This window comes from Magnolia sinica, chromosome 14 (genome assembly GCF_029962835.1).
Source record: "Magnolia sinica isolate HGM2019 chromosome 14, MsV1, whole genome shotgun sequence".
NCBI lineage: Eukaryota > Viridiplantae > Streptophyta > Magnoliopsida > Magnoliales > Magnoliaceae > Magnolia > Magnolia sinica.
Genome location: NC_080586.1, coordinates 16,283,630 through 16,303,462, shown reverse-complemented (window position 1 = coordinate 16,303,462; position 19,833 = coordinate 16,283,630). Strand labels below are relative to the sequence as shown.

General features: G+C 39.2%; 1 protein-coding gene across 1 annotated transcript in view; it reads right to left on the bottom strand.

The window, feature by feature from the left end:
* LOC131224789 (uncharacterized) overlaps positions 1-19,474 on the bottom strand; it is a 44,469-nt gene extending 24,995 nt beyond the window's left edge. Inside the window, exon 1 of the mRNA XM_058220159.1 lies at positions 19,132-19,474. Coding sequence (XP_058076142.1) covers positions 19,132-19,382 — 251 coding nt within the window. The 5' untranslated portion in view covers positions 19,383-19,474. The remainder of the gene's footprint in view (positions 1-19,131) is intronic.
* Positions 19,475-19,833: the final 359 nt, after the last annotated feature.

Below are 19,833 nucleotides of genomic sequence, written 5' to 3'. Positions count from 1 at the left end.
AACCATACTTTATTAAAGACAAGAAATTGCAACATTAAGTATGAAGAACCCACGCCAAGGAAAAGGCAAGTAACCCCATCCTTAGCAAGTGAATGGGCTACCATATTACGGATTGGTGTACACAGTAATGTAGGCAATGGAGATTTTTAAGCATGATATCTCTGAGCTCATCAAAGATAACCCAATTCCACAGGTTTGAATTCACCATGGAAAGCCAATGGGAAACCATTTTTAGAGCAGAAAGCAGTGGCTAACTGTAACATATCATTTGAATTACAGTGTAGAATGAACATAATTTATAACATCTACGAGCTTACTAACTGTAACATATCATTTGAATTACAGTGTAGAGAAGAAGCAGATTTCAGCTCTTAGGTTTTCATGGGCCTACAAGCATCTAACATCTTACTATAGATTAACCATACTTTATTAAAGACAAGAAATTGCAACATTAAGTATGAAGAACCCACGCCAAGGACAAGGCAAGTAACCCCATCCTTAGCAAGTGAATGGGCTACCATATTACGGATTGGTGTACACAGTAATGTAGGCAATGGAGATTTTTAAGCATGATATCTCTGAGCTCATCAAAGATAACCCAATTCCACAGGTTTGAATTCACCATGGAAAGCCAATGGGAAACCATTTTTAGAGCAGAAAGCAGTGGCTAACTGTAACATATCATTTGAATTACAGTGTAGAATGAACATAATTTATAACATCTACGAGCTTACTAACTGTAACATATCATTTGAATTACAGTGTAGAGAAGAAGCAGATTTCAGCTCTTAGGTTTTCATGGGCCTACAAGCATCTAACATCTTACTATAGATTAACCATACTTTATTAAAGACAAGAAATTGCAACATTAAGTATGAAGAACCCACGCCAAGGAAAAGGCAAGTAACCCCATCCTTAGCAAGTGAATGGGCTACCATATTACGGATTGGTGTACACAGTAATGTAGGCAATGGAGATTTTTAAGCATGATATCTCTGAGCTCATCAAAGATAACCCAATTCCACAGGTTTGAATTCACCATGGAAAGCCAATGGGAAACCATTTTTAGAGCAGAAAGCAGTGGCTAACTGTAACATATCATTTGAATTACAGTGTAGAATGAACATAATTTATAACATCTACGAGCTTACTAACTGTAACATATCATTTGAATTACAGTGTAGAGAAGAAGCAGATTTCAGCTCTTAGGTTTTCATGGGCCTACAAGCATCTAACATCTTACTATAGATTAACCATACTTTATTAAAGACAAGAAATTGCAACATTAAGTATGAAGAACCCACGCCAAGGAAAAGGCAAGTAACCCCATCCTTAGCAAGTGAATGGGCTACCATATTACGGATTGGTGTACACAGTAATGTAGGCAATGGAGATTTTTAAGCATGATATCTCTGAGCTCATCAAAGATAACCCAATTCCACAGGTTTGAATTCACCATGGAAAGCCAATGGGAAACCATTTTTAGAGCAGAAAGCAGTGGCTAACTGTAACATATCATTTGAATTACAGTGTAGAATGAACATAATTTATAACATCTACGAGCTTACTAACTGTAACATATCATTTGAATTACAGTGTAGAGAAGAAGCAGATTTCAGCTCTTAGGTTTTCATGGGCCTACAAGCATCTAACATCTTACTATAGATTAACCATACTTTATTAAAGACAAGAAATTGCAACATTAAGTATGAAGAACCCACGCCAAGGAAAAGGCAAGTAACCCCATCCTTAGCAAGTGAATGGGCTACCATATTACGGATTGGTGTACACAGTAATGTAGGCAATGGAGATTTTTAAGCATGATATCTCTGAGCTCATCAAAGATAACCCAATTCCACAGGTTTGAATTCACCATGGAAAGCCAATGGGAAACCATTTTTAGAGCAGAAAGCAGTGGCTAACTGTAACATATCATTTGAATTACAGTGTAGAATGAACATAATTTATAACATCTACGAGCTTACTAACTGTAACATATCATTTGAATTACAGTGTAGAGAAGAAGCAGATTTCAGCTCTTAGGTTTTCATGGGCCTACAAGCATCTAACATCTTACTATAGATTAACCATACTTTATTAAAGACAAGAAATTGCAACATTAAGTATGAAGAACCCACGCCAAGGAAAAGGCAAGTAACCCCATCCTTAGCAAGTGAATGGGCTACCATATTACGGATTGGTGTACACAGTAATGTAGGCAATGGAGATTTTTAAGCATGATATCTCTGAGCTCATCAAAGATAACCCAATTCCACAGGTTTGAATTCACCATGGAAAGCCAATGGGAAACCATTTTTAGAGCAGAAAGCAGTGGCTAACTGTAACATATCATTTGAATTACAGTGTAGAATGAACATAATTTATAACATCTACGAGCTTACTAACTGTAACATATCATTTGAATTACAGTGTAGAGAAGAAGCAGATTTCAGCTCTTAGGTTTTCATGGGCCTACAAGCATCTAACATCTTACTATAGATTAACCATACTTTATTAAAGACAAGAAATTGCAACATTAAGTATGAAGAACCCACGCCAAGGAAAAGGCAAGTAACCCCATCCTTAGCAAGTGAATGGGCTACCATATTACGGATTGGTGTACACAGTAATGTAGGCAATGGAGATTTTTAAGCATGATATCTCTGAGCTCATCAAAGATAACCCAATTCCACAGGTTTGAATTCACCATGGAAAGCCAATGGGAAACCATTTTTAGAGCAGAAAGCAGTGGCTAACTGTAACATATCATTTGAATTACAGTGTAGAATGAACATAATTTATAACATCTACGAGCTTACTAACTGTAACATATCATTTGAATTACAGTGTAGAGAAGAAGCAGATTTCAGCTCTTAGGTTTTCATGGGCCTACAAGCATCTAACATCTTACTATAGATTAACCATACTTTATTAAAGACAAGAAATTGCAACATTAAGTATGAAGAACCCACGCCAAGGAAAAGGCAAGTAACCCCATCCTTAGCAAGTGAATGGGCTACCATATTACGGATTGGTGTACACAGTAATGTAGGCAATGGAGATTTTTAAGCATGATATCTCTGAGCTCATCAAAGATAACCCAATTCCACAGGTTTGAATTCACCATGGAAAGCCAATGGGAAACCATTTTTAGAGCAGAAAGCAGTGGCTAACTGTAACATATCATTTGAATTACAGTGTAGAATGAACATAATTTATAACATCTACGAGCTTACTAACTGTAACATATCATTTGAATTACAGTGTAGAGAAGAAGCAGATTTCAGCTCTTAGGTTTTCATGGGCCTACAAGCATCTAACATCTTACTATAGATTAACCATACTTTATTAAAGACAAGAAATTGCAACATTAAGTATGAAGAACCCACGCCAAGGAAAAGGCAAGTAACCCCATCCTTAGCAAGTGAATGGGCTACCATATTACGGATTGGTGTACACAGTAATGTAGGCAATGGAGATTTTTAAGCATGATATCTCTGAGCTCATCAAAGATAACCCAATTCCACAGGTTTGAATTCACCATGGAAAGCCAATGGGAAACCATTTTTAGAGCAGAAAGCAGTGGCTAACTGTAACATATCATTTGAATTACAGTGTAGAATGAACATAATTTATAACATCTACGAGCTTACTAACTGTAACATATCATTTGAATTACAGTGTAGAGAAGAAGCAGATTTCAGCTCTTAGGTTTTCATGGGCCTACAAGCATCTAACATCTTACTATAGATTAACCATACTTTATTAAAGACAAGAAATTGCAACATTAAGTATGAAGAACCCACGCCAAGGAAAAGGCAAGTAACCCCATCCTTAGCAAGTGAATGGGCTACCATATTACGGATTGGTGTACACAGTAATGTAGGCAATGGAGATTTTTAAGCATGATATCTCTGAGCTCATCAAAGATAACCCAATTCCACAGGTTTGAATTCACCATGGAAAGCCAATGGGAAACCATTTTTAGAGCAGAAAGCAGTGGCTAACTGTAACATATCATTTGAATTACAGTGTAGAATGAACATAATTTATAACATCTACGAGCTTACTAACTGTAACATATCATTTGAATTACAGTGTAGAGAAGAAGCAGATTTCAGCTCTTAGGTTTTCATGGGCCTACAAGCATCTAACATCTTACTATAGATTAACCATACTTTATTAAAGACAAGAAATTGCAACATTAAGTATGAAGAACCCACGCCAAGGAAAAGGCAAGTAACCCCATCCTTAGCAAGTGAATGGGCTACCATATTACGGATTGGTGTACACAGTAATGTAGGCAATGGAGATTTTTAAGCATGATATCTCTGAGCTCATCAAAGATAACCCAATTCCACAGGTTTGAATTCACCATGGAAAGCCAATGGGAAACCATTTTTAGAGCAGAAAGCAGTGGCTAACTGTAACATATCATTTGAATTACAGTGTAGAATGAACATAATTTATAACATCTACGAGCTTACTAACTGTAACATATCATTTGAATTACAGTGTAGAGAAGAAGCAGATTTCAGCTCTTAGGTTTTCATGGGCCTACAAGCATCTAACATCTTACTATAGATTAACCATACTTTATTAAAGACAAGAAATTGCAACATTAAGTATGAAGAACCCACGCCAAGGAAAAGGCAAGTAACCCCATCCTTAGCAAGTGAATGGGCTACCATATTACGGATTGGTGTACACAGTAATGTAGGCAATGGAGATTTTTAAGCATGATATCTCTGAGCTCATCAAAGATAACCCAATTCCACAGGTTTGAATTCACCATGGAAAGCCAATGGGAAACCATTTTTAGAGCAGAAAGCAGTGGCTAACTGTAACATATCATTTGAATTACAGTGTAGAATGAACATAATTTATAACATCTACGAGCTTACTAACTGTAACATATCATTTGAATTACAGTGTAGAGAAGAAGCAGATTTCAGCTCTTAGGTTTTCATGGGCCTACAAGCATCTAACATCTTACTATAGATTAACCATACTTTATTAAAGACAAGAAATTGCAACATTAAGTATGAAGAACCCACGCCAAGGAAAAGGCAAGTAACCCCATCCTTAGCAAGTGAATGGGCTACCATATTACGGATTGGTGTACACAGTAATGTAGGCAATGGAGATTTTTAAGCATGATATCTCTGAGCTCATCAAAGATAACCCAATTCCACAGGTTTGAATTCACCATGGAAAGCCAATGGGAAACCATTTTTAGAGCAGAAAGCAGTGGCTAACTGTAACATATCATTTGAATTACAGTGTAGAATGAACATAATTTATAACATCTACGAGCTTACTAACTGTAACATATCATTTGAATTACAGTGTAGAGAAGAAGCAGATTTCAGCTCTTAGGTTTTCATGGGCCTACAAGCATCTAACATCTTACTATAGATTAACCATACTTTATTAAAGACAAGAAATTGCAACATTAAGTATGAAGAACCCACGCCAAGGAAAAGGCAAGTAACCCCATCCTTAGCAAGTGAATGGGCTACCATATTACGGATTGGTGTACACAGTAATGTAGGCAATGGAGATTTTTAAGCATGATATCTCTGAGCTCATCAAAGATAACCCAATTCCACAGGTTTGAATTCACCATGGAAAGCCAATGGGAAACCATTTTTAGAGCAGAAAGCAGTGGCTAACTGTAACATATCATTTGAATTACAGTGTAGAATGAACATAATTTATAACATCTACGAGCTTACTAACTGTAACATATCATTTGAATTACAGTGTAGAGAAGAAGCAGATTTCAGCTCTTAGGTTTTCATGGGCCTACAAGCATCTAACATCTTACTATAGATTAACCATACTTTATTAAAGACAAGAAATTGCAACATTAAGTATGAAGAACCCACGCCAAGGAAAAGGCAAGTAACCCCATCCTTAGCAAGTGAATGGGCTACCATATTACGGATTGGTGTACACAGTAATGTAGGCAATGGAGATTTTTAAGCATGATATCTCTGAGCTCATCAAAGATAACCCAATTCCACAGGTTTGAATTCACCATGGAAAGCCAATGGGAAACCATTTTTAGAGCAGAAAGCAGTGGCTAACTGTAACATATCATTTGAATTACAGTGTAGAATGAACATAATTTATAACATCTACGAGCTTACTAACTGTAACATATCATTTGAATTACAGTGTAGAGAAGAAGCAGATTTCAGCTCTTAGGTTTTCATGGGCCTACAAGCATCTAACATCTTACTATAGATTAACCATACTTTATTAAAGACAAGAAATTGCAACATTAAGTATGAAGAACCCACGCCAAGGAAAAGGCAAGTAACCCCATCCTTAGCAAGTGAATGGGCTACCATATTACGGATTGGTGTACACAGTAATGTAGGCAATGGAGATTTTTAAGCATGATATCTCTGAGCTCATCAAAGATAACCCAATTCCACAGGTTTGAATTCACCATGGAAAGCCAATGGGAAACCATTTTTAGAGCAGAAAGCAGTGGCTAACTGTAACATATCATTTGAATTACAGTGTAGAATGAACATAATTTATAACATCTACGAGCTTACTAACTGTAACATATCATTTGAATTACAGTGTAGAGAAGAAGCAGATTTCAGCTCTTAGGTTTTCATGGGCCTACAAGCATCTAACATCTTACTATAGATTAACCATACTTTATTAAAGACAAGAAATTGCAACATTAAGTATGAAGAACCCACGCCAAGGAAAAGGCAAGTAACCCCATCCTTAGCAAGTGAATGGGCTACCATATTACGGATTGGTGTACACAGTAATGTAGGCAATGGAGATTTTTAAGCATGATATCTCTGAGCTCATCAAAGATAACCCAATTCCACAGGTTTGAATTCACCATGGAAAGCCAATGGGAAACCATTTTTAGAGCAGAAAGCAGTGGCTTCTGCTTCCGGAAGGTGAGCAGCATTATCCATCCTCAAGAAAATGGATCTACCATTGCCAATCCAATCCCCCACAATGCCTCCAATGCTGTTGCCAAAATCAGCTTGACATGGAACATCTTGAAAGAATGGACCAACTGAAAAGTGAGGATTTGATTTTATTGTAAAGGGCTTCATGGGGTTACACCTTGCTGGAAAAATGCAATTATTACTTTCTTTCCACAGGCTAAATCATCGTCGTCACCATCTAAGCCTTATCCTAATTAATTAGGGTCAGCTACATGGATCCTGTTCTGCCAATCCACTCTATCAAGGGCTGTACCTTCAGTTTGACCATAGGTCATCAAGTCTTTTCTTAATACTTCCTACTACCACCATCAACATCCCTTTGAGCACATTCAACTTGTACCAACTCACTTCTAACCGGCACAGTTTTTGGTCTTTATTGCACATGACCAAACCATCTACATCTACTTTTCCTCATCTTTTTACCTATTGGTGCTACTCCAAAGTTCCCTCAAATGCCTTCTAATTCTATCCTTCCTCATCTTGGTACTCATCCATCTCAAAATCTTCATTTCAGCTACACTCATTCTATGAACGTGTTCTTCAACCGGCCAACATTTAGTCCCATAAAGCATGGCTGGTCTTATAGCTATCCTAAAAAAATTCCCTTTCAGTTTGACTAGTACATGACGATTACATAAAACTCTAGAGGCACATCTTCATTTTTTCCACCCAGCTCTCATGACTTATTGACCCAAGGTATTGAAAGTGGTCATTTTGGGAAACTTCTAGGTTAGCAGTCTTAACTAATTCCTCATTTTCACATATGTTGTCACTAAAATTCCACTCCATTGATGGCTGATGCTTTGCTATGTGTGATCTACGGGTATTAAGAGGAGAGGTGTGATGACATGTGCCTCATTCGGCCAGAAAATGAAGCCCCTTCCATTTCAGCACCAGATGGCTCTCCTGTTATGCACGTTTCAGGTCCAACACGTGCAACAGACTCATGTATTAATTCAAAAGCATCCGTCCCATACAGCAGAGGAGGTTCAAGAGTCGTCTTGCTTAGAGGAAGAGCATATCCCTCTTTGAAGGAACCCATCACCGAGAATGAGGATCAAGATCGATCACCATTAGGTAAGCTGGAAGATTACCAGGATGCTCTGCTAGATTAGACGATAGATTCACATTCAGAGGAGGCAAAGATGAACATCGAGGCAAAAGAGAAACAAGAGAATGAATCAGCACTGGTTGAAGTAGAAGTTCGATCAGAAGAAAACCTAAATGTGACAAGTGAGGTGCTCTTTGAGTCAATTGATGTTACTCTGCTACAAATTATAGGCAACAAGGTCGAGAGCCATTTTAGAGACGAGATCCATCCCTCAAGCAAAGAGAATGATGTCTCCTCAGAATCTGCGCTCAACCTCATCTTAGAGGATGAACTTGATCGGACAAGGAATGTTATTGACAGAGTGGGAAGGAAATTAGGAATGTCATTCCAAGGTCGGGACAAGGGTGAAGTTGCCTTAATCTAGTTTATCGAGCAACGGGGTAATGCGTGGCGTGTTCCAAAAGGCCAGAGAGAATTATTGCGACTTGAAACATCTATAAACTGTGTTAGGAAATAAATTGGGTAGGTCCCATAGGGGCAGAAGGGCGAGGTCTGTCTCTCGATGAATATGTTAAGCTGGAATATCAGGGGTCTAGGGAGCAAGGAGAAGTGGCGCCAGGTCAAAGAGATTTGTAGGAAGTCGAAGGCTTAGATGGTCACGCTTCAAGAAAGAAAGCTCTCTTCTATGAACAACAATTCTCCTTGGCGCCAGGTCAAAGAGATTTGTAGGAAGTCGAAGGCTTAGATGGTCACACTTCAAGAAAGAAAGCTCTCTTCTATGAACAACAATCTTTTGGAAGAGATATGGGCCTGAGAAGAAGAAGAAGATGAAGAAGAAGAAGAAGGAGCCTATTTCACAACTTCAATTCGCCAATGATACCATTATCTTCTACAACGCGGATCCTTTCATGATAGACAATCTTTACAAGACTGCGGTGTGTTTTGAGGTGGTTTCGGGCTTAAAGATCAACCTGGGCAAGAGCGAGATTTAAGCTCCACTTATGTAAAGAAGTGTCTAATCTCGTAGCTATCTTCGGATGCAAGGTTGGTGCTCTCCCCTCTTTTTACTTGGGCCATCTGTTGTGCATTGGCAAGGCTGTCGTGCACTAATGGGATAAGTTGGTTGGGAGGATTGAAAGAAAACTTTCAAAATGGAAGAGTCATTACTTGTCCTTGGGTGGTCGCCTAACACTTCTTAAAGCAGCCTTTGCCAACATGCCTCTCTATTACATGTCCATTTTCAAATGCCCTCTTGTTGTTCGGGAAAGATTGGAAAGGCTAAGGAGGGTATTCTTTTGGAGGGGATCAGAAGAAGGCAACAAACTCCACCTCTAGAAGATGTTTGCAAGCCGAAAAGGGAGGGAGGGGTTGGTTTAAGGGATCTCCATAACATGAATATGATGCTTCTCGGGAAATGGCTTTGGCAGCTCGGAACAGAGGAAGTCAGTCTATGGAAGATAGTTGTTGCTAGCAAGCATGGGTTGAAGGGAATTGAAAGATTCCTATCTCTACTGGGCCGCTAGTATCTGGAAGTTGATTATGTCTATGAACACAGAGTTCAAGAAAGGAATATCATATTCTGTAGGAGATGGTTCGAGAGTTAGAATTTGGGAAGATGGGCGGTTCGGTGACTTGCCCCTATTCCAAATCTTTCCTAATTTGGCTCGGGTTGTGACTTCGAAAGATATCAAAGTTGTGGACTGTTTTTCCAAAAAAAAGGTTTAGAAGCTTTCTGGAATCCTCCATGTAGAAGGAATCAGGCAGAGGTTGAGGAAGAGCTGCTCTCTCTTCTAGGTCAGCTTCGTCTTGTTATTCCAACCGGCGGAGGTGATGCCATGGTTTGGAAAGGCCACAATTCAGGAGTATTTTCGGTCAGTTCTTTTTGCAATATGATTAAGCTAGTTGAAGTGAGAAACGAGAGAGATCATGCCTTTCACTTTTGGTCATATGGAGCCCCTCCCAAGTTCACGACTTTTATAAGGCTGGTGGATAGGAAGAAAATTTTGACGATAGACAATTTGCAAAAGTGTTCTATGATTATCCTTAATATGAATTCCCTTTGCAAGCAAGCGGTGGAGTCAATCGACCATCTCTTCATTCATTGTCTCTTCACTTCCAAGGTGTGGTCTTATTTTCTTTCTTCCTTCAACATGTTGTGGGCCATGCTAAGTACCGTTAGGGACCTTCTTTGGGTCTGGCGCGGAGGAGGTTTGAGAAGCAAGGAGCTATTTGGCAATTAGCTCTTCCGGTTGTTTGGTGGGCGACGTGGATTGAGAGAAACAATCGCTGCTTTCGTAACTCGTCATGTTCAACAGAGGCAGTGGGGGCTAAGGCTTCAGTGTTGGTTTCCGATGGGCCTCCATGTTGAAAGTGTTTGAACACTAATTGATGAGGACATCACTTCACGTACACCCTTGCATACATATCAAACGAGGAGGTGGGCCACACCGATTTTCCTGTGGCTAGGGGGGTATCCGTGATCGTGTTGAAGACGCCATGTGCATGTGTGAGCATCTGGAAGACCCCACACTAGAAAGATGCACATGGGCAGCTTTATGGATTGATCCAGGCCGTTGGATTGGAGGGACGTGACGACTGACAATTGAATCATATGATCGAGCCATTGATTGTGGATCGTCTCCATTAGTTTTTCTCAACTTTTATTAGTTTATAGGATTTAGTTTTGTTTATGTTATGTTTAGACACCATTATGAGTGTTTTTAGTTGACTTTAGTTAGACTAGGTCTATTTTCGTCAAAATTCACAAAAAACAGGTGTTTATTGTAATTTTTGAACTTTCTTGAATCTATAAAAGAAGGTGGGCATGTGACCTTCTCCCTCATTGGATTTTGTGATTAAAAAAAGAGAGAAAAGCTCCTGCTTTCTTCTTCCATCTTCATGCGATTTGAAGATACTTCTATAGGATTTGGAAGGGAGATTGGTGCAAGGCTAATCTTCATCAACGAAGGTGCAAGGTCTCCATCTTATCCCCACACCATCTTCTCTCTTCTCCTCCATCAAGGTATTTTCTTCGAATCCTTCGATTCTCTCATCCTGAGCCTTCATCCTTTCATAAACCCACATTTCATTTACTTATTCACAATCCTAAACCCTAACCGACCTAACCCGTCCATCCCATGCCACACGTGTGACCATACAGCCACACATGTGAATCCTTCGGGTTGGTCGTACGACCACGCCTTACCCATTTTGGCTTTCCATCATCCTTATATAAAAACCCCTTTCTTTCATTCCCAAAACCCTAACCCTAAACCTAAAATCCCTAATTTTCCCACTTTCCCAAATTACCCAAACCCTAATTTTTACCCTAGGTTTATTAGGTTTTCTACTTTGAAATAAACTATACCCTATGCTAATTGGATGTCCCTACATCCATTAGATCCTAGTTTCGTTTTATTTAACGATCCTGTATGATGATGTTGGTAACTTAAGCTAGGATCATGCATGATGTTCTTTAAGTTTTCATGGGATTCGTGATGATTGTGGCAATGCTTGTTTTTTTTTGTTAATTATCTTAATTCTGCTACTTGATATCACATGTTATTTGATTCATGCATCGATCCTGCGTCACTAATAGTTTGGTTTTTTTTGTTGTTGTTGCTCTTTGTTTTTTTTTTCCTTTTTTGTATTCCTTAATGAAATCTTTGTTACCCTTCCAAAAATCAAATAAAATTGCACTTCATATATTGTGCTTAGTCTAAGTAATTTTAAATCCTTTAGATTCTAAAGCACCCATCCATAAATTTAGGTTTGTGTTTGTGCCCTCCCTCCTTTTGTCAATCAAAACTATGTCATCTACAAACAACATACACCATGGGATCCCTTCCTGCAAATGTCTCATTAACTTGTCCATAACCAATGCAAAAATGTACAAGCTCAATGCCAATCCCTGGTGCAAGCCTACAGTTTTTGGGAACTCAATTGTCATGCCACTAATGGTCCTCAAACTCCTTACATTTGTTACTGCTCCCTCATGCTAGATAAGATGAAGAGTGTGGGGATGTGCCATTGGATCTTGTCTCTCTTCTTGTATGGGCTGTTGAACCAACTATAGGACAAATTATCCATTGCACACATCACCCCATGACGAGCAAAAAATTGGAAGAATTTGTGGGAAATAGGGGAGGTCGCCAGGCAAAAGAGAAGAGATGATTAACCTATTCTTTTGAGGTGTTGTGCATGAGGCAAATATTAGGGACTCTATGTTGACAATGTTGGAGATGATCAAGAATTACAATTTTATCCACAACAACCATCCAACAGAAAGCAGCTAAACACAGAGAAACAGGTTTGCTCCAGGTACAAGCGCATGGAATGATGCTTGCCTGACTGGATGATCACCAAGAAGAAATCCCAAGACAAGAAGTCCCCCTTTATAGGACCATTTTCAAGTCCTGGTGTTCTCTTTCCCAAGAGTAATATGCACCTTCGGCAGTTCAGTAAGTTACCCAAAATCAACATCCCCATCTTTAAAATACCTTCAAAAGATAATCTCCCACACAAGTTTCCTACACATGGAAGTATGGGAATTGATGATGTGGCCCTTTTTTTATCATGAGTCATGAGTCTAGTGTATTGGTATCGTTATAAGTTTCGTTGGTTGGGGATACGGAAACAACATTGATATTACCAATAATATTGCCAATAACCGGAAATGTGGGGAAACATTGGGGAAACACAAGGAAAACGGTGGAATTTTTCAGTGAAACTTGAGGAGATGTTGAGATAATGATAATATTGCGATGTTATCAATATTATCGTCGACAATTTGAACACTGCATACAACCATGCGCCCATAAAAAATTTGAAATGGAATTTTTTTTTTTTTAATAAACAAAAATTTGACAATATTGATACATTGGCGATATTATTGAAATATCAGACAACAATACATTGATGATAAGTGACACCTAGAATTTACACAATCGAAAATATTGGTGATACAAGAGACACCTGGAATTTACACAGTAAAAAATATTGGTGATACTTAGCGATACATCACCGATGCCTGGAATTTCTAATACTACTAGTGTTATCGGTATTGCAAGCAGTGTTATCGGTGTCGCCGAGCTAGAGATACAGAAAATGTCGGGGATATTTCGATAATATCGGGGATACTTCAAACAATAGTCATGACCATCCTAAGGAGGCAAGGGAAAGTGAAGGGGTGAGTAGCATCAGCAATCCAAACAAGAAAGGGAGACACGCTTTAACTACTTTGCCTACACTTGAGCAAAATAGGGAGATATGCTGCATAATGCAGCACAATGGTTGCCATTCTATGTCAGGGCACCAACATCTAACCAAAATGGATGATTTCCTATGAGCAAACTGCTAACCATCATGCTGCATTATGCAGCAGCATGTCTCCTACTATTGTTCCTCAACTAGGGAACTACTTCTAAAAATAGAAATAAACCTAGAAAAAAGAATCTGAAAAATACCCCAAAAGTTCATTTTTCTATCAGCAAAAAATCCATTCATGGAAAAAACAGTAAACCCATCATAGCTTACAATTAATCTTTAACAGGGTTTTCTAACCCACGCGTATTCTACAGGTTAATATCCTGTGTGCTTCACAGAAATAGGAAATGCCACATGACACTTCAGTTATCCGAACTGTTCAACAGGTGGGCCACTATAATAAAAAAATTGCACAGACGACAAAATCCCATCAGTCTGGTAGGTGAACCTTTTCCCATTCAGTACTTTGTCAATACTCTTTTTTACCATCCATTTACTAAGAAGATCCAATCGGTGAGCTTTTTCTACCAATCACAGCAAGACCCACCAAACGAATGGTCAGGATTACAAACCTGAGTTCCACCGAAATCTCACACAAAATACATACCATAGCTGAGCCCCATAATTATTCAGCAGACCAAAATATAATTTCAAAAACAATAACAACAACTTGGCACATAACTATCGACTGTGTTTGGACACTCATTAAACACACTACGATCAACTACTCTGCCCTACTAGGCTACTACATAGTGTTATCATCATGTCGCCTTCCCAATCTTCTACTTTGAGGTCAAAGTCAAATGACCCGGGTTGGAAGTACATGCATTATCGAAGTGTCGGTGATAAGTCCCATGTAGTGTGTGACCTATGCAGATACATAAGTTCCGGTGGTATTGGCCGGCATGAACAACACCTTGTGCACGCATTAGGAGCAAATGCAAGAGCATGTACCAATGTTACTCCAGAAATCCGTAGGGAAATCATGGAGTATATGGACAAGCATGCTTGAAAAAGACCTGACACATCGGCCATACAAGAAGAATTTATGGATAGAGAAGCTTATTAGGACATAAATGTAGTAGATTTAGATGAATCTACACCACCTACATCCATAGGGCAATGTACACCAGCCGCCAAAAGGGCCCGTGGGCATGGGCCTATGGATAGGTAGTGTAGACCGCATCCGGAAGATGTTGTTGACCGAAGGAGTAAAAGACATGCCCAAACCACTTTAGAAAACTGGTATAAGAAGGATAGAAAAACCACGATTCAATACATTATAAAGTGGTTGCATCAAGCTAGTGTAGCTTTTAACACCATGAAGATGAAGAGTTTTAAAGTAATGGTTGAAGCTATAGGTCAATTTGGACCTGGCTCGAAACCCCCTTCCTATCATGAAGTGAGGGAAAGTTGCCTTAAAAAGGAGATGGAGTTTACTAGAAGCTTTATCTCCGAACACGAAGAACGTTGGAAAATATATGGTTGTTCGTTAATGGCCGGTGGATGGACGAACAGATCCAGTTAGACATTGATAAACTTCCTTGTAAATTATCCAACTGGGGCAATGTTTTTAAAGTCCGTGGATGCATCGGCCCATTCCCACACGACCGATTATTTATTTAAATTTTTAAATAGTGTAGTTGAAGAGGTAGGAGAGGAATATGCTATCTAAGTTACCATGGACAACGCAACTAATTATGCAGTTGTCGGTCACCAACTTACGAAGAAGAGACGATGTTTATTTTGTACACCGTGTGCGGCACATTGTGTCGATTTAATATTAGAAGATATAGGTAGGCAGTAGCTTAAAGTAATTGCTAGGGCTAGCAGAATCACGACTTTTATGTACAAACATGCCCTTCTTCTCCATCACATGAGAAGCCACCTTGGGTGCAACTTGCTTCATCTAGCCGTAATCCAATTCACAACAACTTTCTTAACACTACAAAGATTACGTTCAAATAAAGTTGAACTTAGGCCCTTTTTAGTTTCGGCCAATTGAAACAATGGATCATGGTCAAAGATGGTTGACGGAAAGTTAGTCCAACAAACCATTCTTTCGCTCAATTTTGGGCTCAAGTAGTAAATGACTTAAAATCATTGGGATAGGTGGACGGTGATGAAAAGCCACTCATTGGCTATATCTATGATGCAATGGAGAAGGCTAGAAACAAAATAATGGAACACCTCAACTATAAAGAACATTATTACCAGCCCATCCTAAATATTATAGATGCTAGATGGGGCGGCCAAATGCCATCCCATTTGTATTCAGTTGCCTATATCCTTAATCCAGCTGTATTATTTGCGTCCGTCGATCAGACTGCAGTAATCGCATTCCATATGGTCGGATTTCTCGACACTTTAGAAAGAATGGTTCCAAACAAAGAACATGATAAAATTTCTCAGGAACTGGATTTCTACCTGATGAGTGCAGGGATTTGGTCAAGAGAGATTGTTATCAAGCATAGAAGCATGATATTGCCGATAAGTATGCAATTCTATGAAGTTCTACAACTTACAATGTAAGAAGTCTAAGGGAGAAAGTATCTAACTTAAATTTATTTGCACAGCTGATTGGTGGTCTGTATGGAGTTGACCCAACTAGGAGGGATCCAACACTACAGTAGCTAGCCAAGAGAATTCTCGACTTTACATGTTCTTTGAGCGGTTGCAAGTGCAACTAGAGTACAGAGTCGGTAAGTTTTACAACTTAAAGTTCTATAATTCACTTCCAGTTTCAAATTTCAATACTAAATTGCTAATATTACACATTCTAAATATTAATGCAAATTCATACAAAAAAAGAAATCACTTCGAACAAAAGTAACTCAACGACCTAGTCTTTGTACAGTATAACCAGAAGTTGTGGCCTGTGGGAAAGATTCTAGGCCAGGCAAGAAAAGCCTGGATTCTATGATCCTATCAGACTAGATGATTGGGAAGTAGATAGTGAGTGGCTTATGGAGACAGATGATCCAGTCTTTGCCAGCAAGGACCTTACACGGGCCCAAGTTGAAGACGCTGCTTATGGATCGACACTTGGCGAAGTTCTCAATGGCGAAGAAGAGGAGCCAGAGGGGCAAGCAGTAGCACGAGGCTTGCGCCTAACAGTTAAGAAGAAGACGATGATATTGAGATTGAAGAAGTACAAGAATAAGATACTCAACCATTACACGTGCATGATCAGTTTGTGCAGACAAATGATGAAGAAATAAAAGAAAATGAAGTGTACGTTGAAGAAGGAGATGATTTTGACAACGATGATAATGATAGTGATGGTGGTGGTGTGCCACCGTGGGAGAGGGAACAATGCATATAGTAAATCTATAGTTTATACTTCATAGATTTTGTTTATCAATAAAAGTATTAGGTTTTTATTAACAAGTTGTTGATTTGTTGACTTGTTATTAATAGCTTAGATAGTATAGGTAATATTAGTATATTACACAAATTAGTTTGAAAATTGATGGGAGTGGTTAAGTCTTTATGGGGAAAAAAATAGATTTTACCCATTTTTTCCATTTTTTTTCAATTTTCTTTTTTAAATTTTCCAAAAAAAAAAAGAAGAAAAAGTATGCGATTGTGCAGTCACATAAGTGATCCAATAGGTTGGACGACATACAATCGCTTATGCGATTTAATAATTCCTATGGCAAGGAGGAGCTCACCAAAGCAAGTTTCATCTTCTAAACTAGGGGGAGGTTTATAGACCTTTTTGTGAAGGTAGGGCTGGCATCTGTAACCTCAAAGAGGTCAACTCCGCCATCGTAGTAAAATGGGTGTGGAGATTTGAGGTGGAGGTGGACAACTTGTGGTGGAAGGTTATTGCGGGAAAGTATGGAGTGGCGAGCTCTGGAAGTTGGACCAAGAATTCATCCTTATACAGAGCTTCCTCCTACTGGAGGTCCATTGTTCATGTGGCGAGTGAAGTTTTGCTAGAGATCGGAATATCTCTCAGCAGTGGAATCAAGGTGAGTCTTTGGGACAACGTTTAGCAAGGGGAGTCTACCCTTATATTGCAGTTTCCCCGCATCATGAGGTTTTGAACTAGGCCATTTCAGTGGAATTTTGCTTTTCCTTCAACAATAATGGGGGCATGTGGCTTCTACCCTCCTGCAACTTTTTATCTGAGGTCGAGGTTGAGGAGATGGCGAGATTACGATTGACCCTGGAACGTACTAGTCCTAATCTGGCAGTATGGGATGAGCCTATCTGGTTAAGGGATAAATCAGGTGGATTTATAGTGTGATCATTTCTCAATGTTATTTAAGAATCTAGCCTCGACATCAAATGCTCGCATATGAGGTTCATTTGGCAGTATCAAGCTCCCCTAAAGGTGGCAACATTCGCTTGGCTTGCAGGTAGAAACAAGATTTTGATGGTAGATAACCTCAAAAAGAGAGGGATTGTATTGTCAAACATTTGTCCCTCGTGCATGAAGGATGAAGAACCAGTGGCACAAGTTTTGTTGAGGTGTCCCTTTGCCATTAGAGTGTGGGATGGCATTCTCTCCGCCTTTATGGTGCCTTGGGTCATGCCAAACTCTATGGAGGAACTCTTTTTGTCTTATTCGCATGCAAGGGGTCCTGGTTATAAAGAAAGGGCGGGGTTGGCGTCTGGCTTTGTTGGCACCATTATAGTGCATCTAGTGGGAGAGAGATGAAAGATGCTTCAGGGACAAAAGTGAACCCTTGGTGTCCACAATTAGACAGGTGTTTTTGTTTATAAGGGAGTGGGTTTGTAACTCTGGGGGTTGCTTGTTTTTGTATCAGGGAGTGGGTTTGTTTTTGTTTGTTCTTTTGCCGTCTTTTTTTAGCCCTTGGCTCTTTCAATAAAATTATCAATTCTTTTTTTTTTTAAAGCAATAATTCAGCTCCATATAGAGTAAATGACCTAAGTGGGGCGGACTGCCGATTTTTTATTATTACATCTCTGAATTTCAATTGGGGGTTTGGAAGTCATTATAAATTAGTGCACTGCTACCTGCATTTGGTAATTTTTGTAACAACAATGACGATAACAGCAGCAGCAGCAGCAGAATGGTGCATAATCTTAGGCTGTGTTTGGATGCTCAATCAGATTAAATTGCAATAATTCAGTTCCATAAAAGAGTAAATAACGAAAGTGGACCTAACCCAATGCTTAATGATTCAGATTCATAAAAGAGTAAAATGAAGAAAGTGGGGCTACCCCCAAGTTGGGGTTGCTATCATATTAGAGTTTTGGCTGTCATCATAGATTAGAACACCACCACCCACATTTGGTCATTTCCCTCTATAACAAACCAACAACAACAACAAAACGATGCATAATTGGCTGTTACCCCCAAGTTGTCGTTGCTACCATCACCAAATTTATATTAGGGTTTTGGCTGTCGTTATAGATTAGATCACCACCACTCACATTTGGTCATTTCACTCTATAACAAACCAACAAACCAACAACAACGACAATGGCACCGACACCGACAACCACAACCACAACCACAATTGTAGGCTATGTTTGGATGCTCAATTGAATTAAATTAAATTGTAATAATTCAGTTCCATTGAGAGCAAATAACAAAATAGGGGTACCCCAAAAATATGATTACTATCATCATCGAATTTCAATTATAAAGTAGAACAGTGCTACCGGCATTTGGTCATTTACCTCTATAACGAACTGACAGGAATTGCAATTCAATTCGACTGAGAATCCAAATGCGTCCTCCATGAACAGAAAAGAAATTTCCCAGGACAATCAACGAAAGAAAACAAACGATAATGAATTGCTTCAAAAAGAAAAGGGAGAACGGTCTGGATTTTGAAATCTGACCTGAAGTAGGAGCTGCGGGAGAGGATCAGACGGTGGAGATGGTAGGTGGAGCCCATGGCATGAACGACGATGTCGGAGAACAAGCCGGAGTTGAAGCCCTCAATCTGGATGTGGTCGCAGAGGGAGGTGAGGTTGCAATCGAGGGCCCGCAGTTCGCTGCTGCTGCGATCGTTGTCCGATTGCTGGGCCGGAGCAATTGGCATCTTTCCATTGGTGCCGTACGATCGGGGTTTAGGGTATTGGGATTCCATCACCGTTCCTTTCTATCTCTTCTATTTCTCAGAGATGGAAAGCCATTGGAAGAGAGAGAGAGAGAGAGAGAGAGAGGATTTTGGATGGGCAGTGGGAGGGGGAAACTGACACGGGATGAAGGAAGGGGAGTTATTTGATACTCAGGCTGAGCATGACAGTTGATACGCAGGCACTTCGAAATGATACATTTGGCACATTTTTGATCAATTTTAACCGTCTAAATTGTGAAATAAACTTTATTTTGTGCCAAAATATGATTGGTTTCACAGTTCTAATCTCTGATTCCTTGAAAGTTTTTTTGTATAAACACGACCATTGGATTTTTTTCCATTTTAACCGTCCAATAAATGTCCACCAAACAGAAGGTCAGATTTTTTTTTGGTTAATGATACATCTAAATTTGTATGGAAACTTTTGAACGGTTTGATTTAAGTTACTTGTATGGTACGA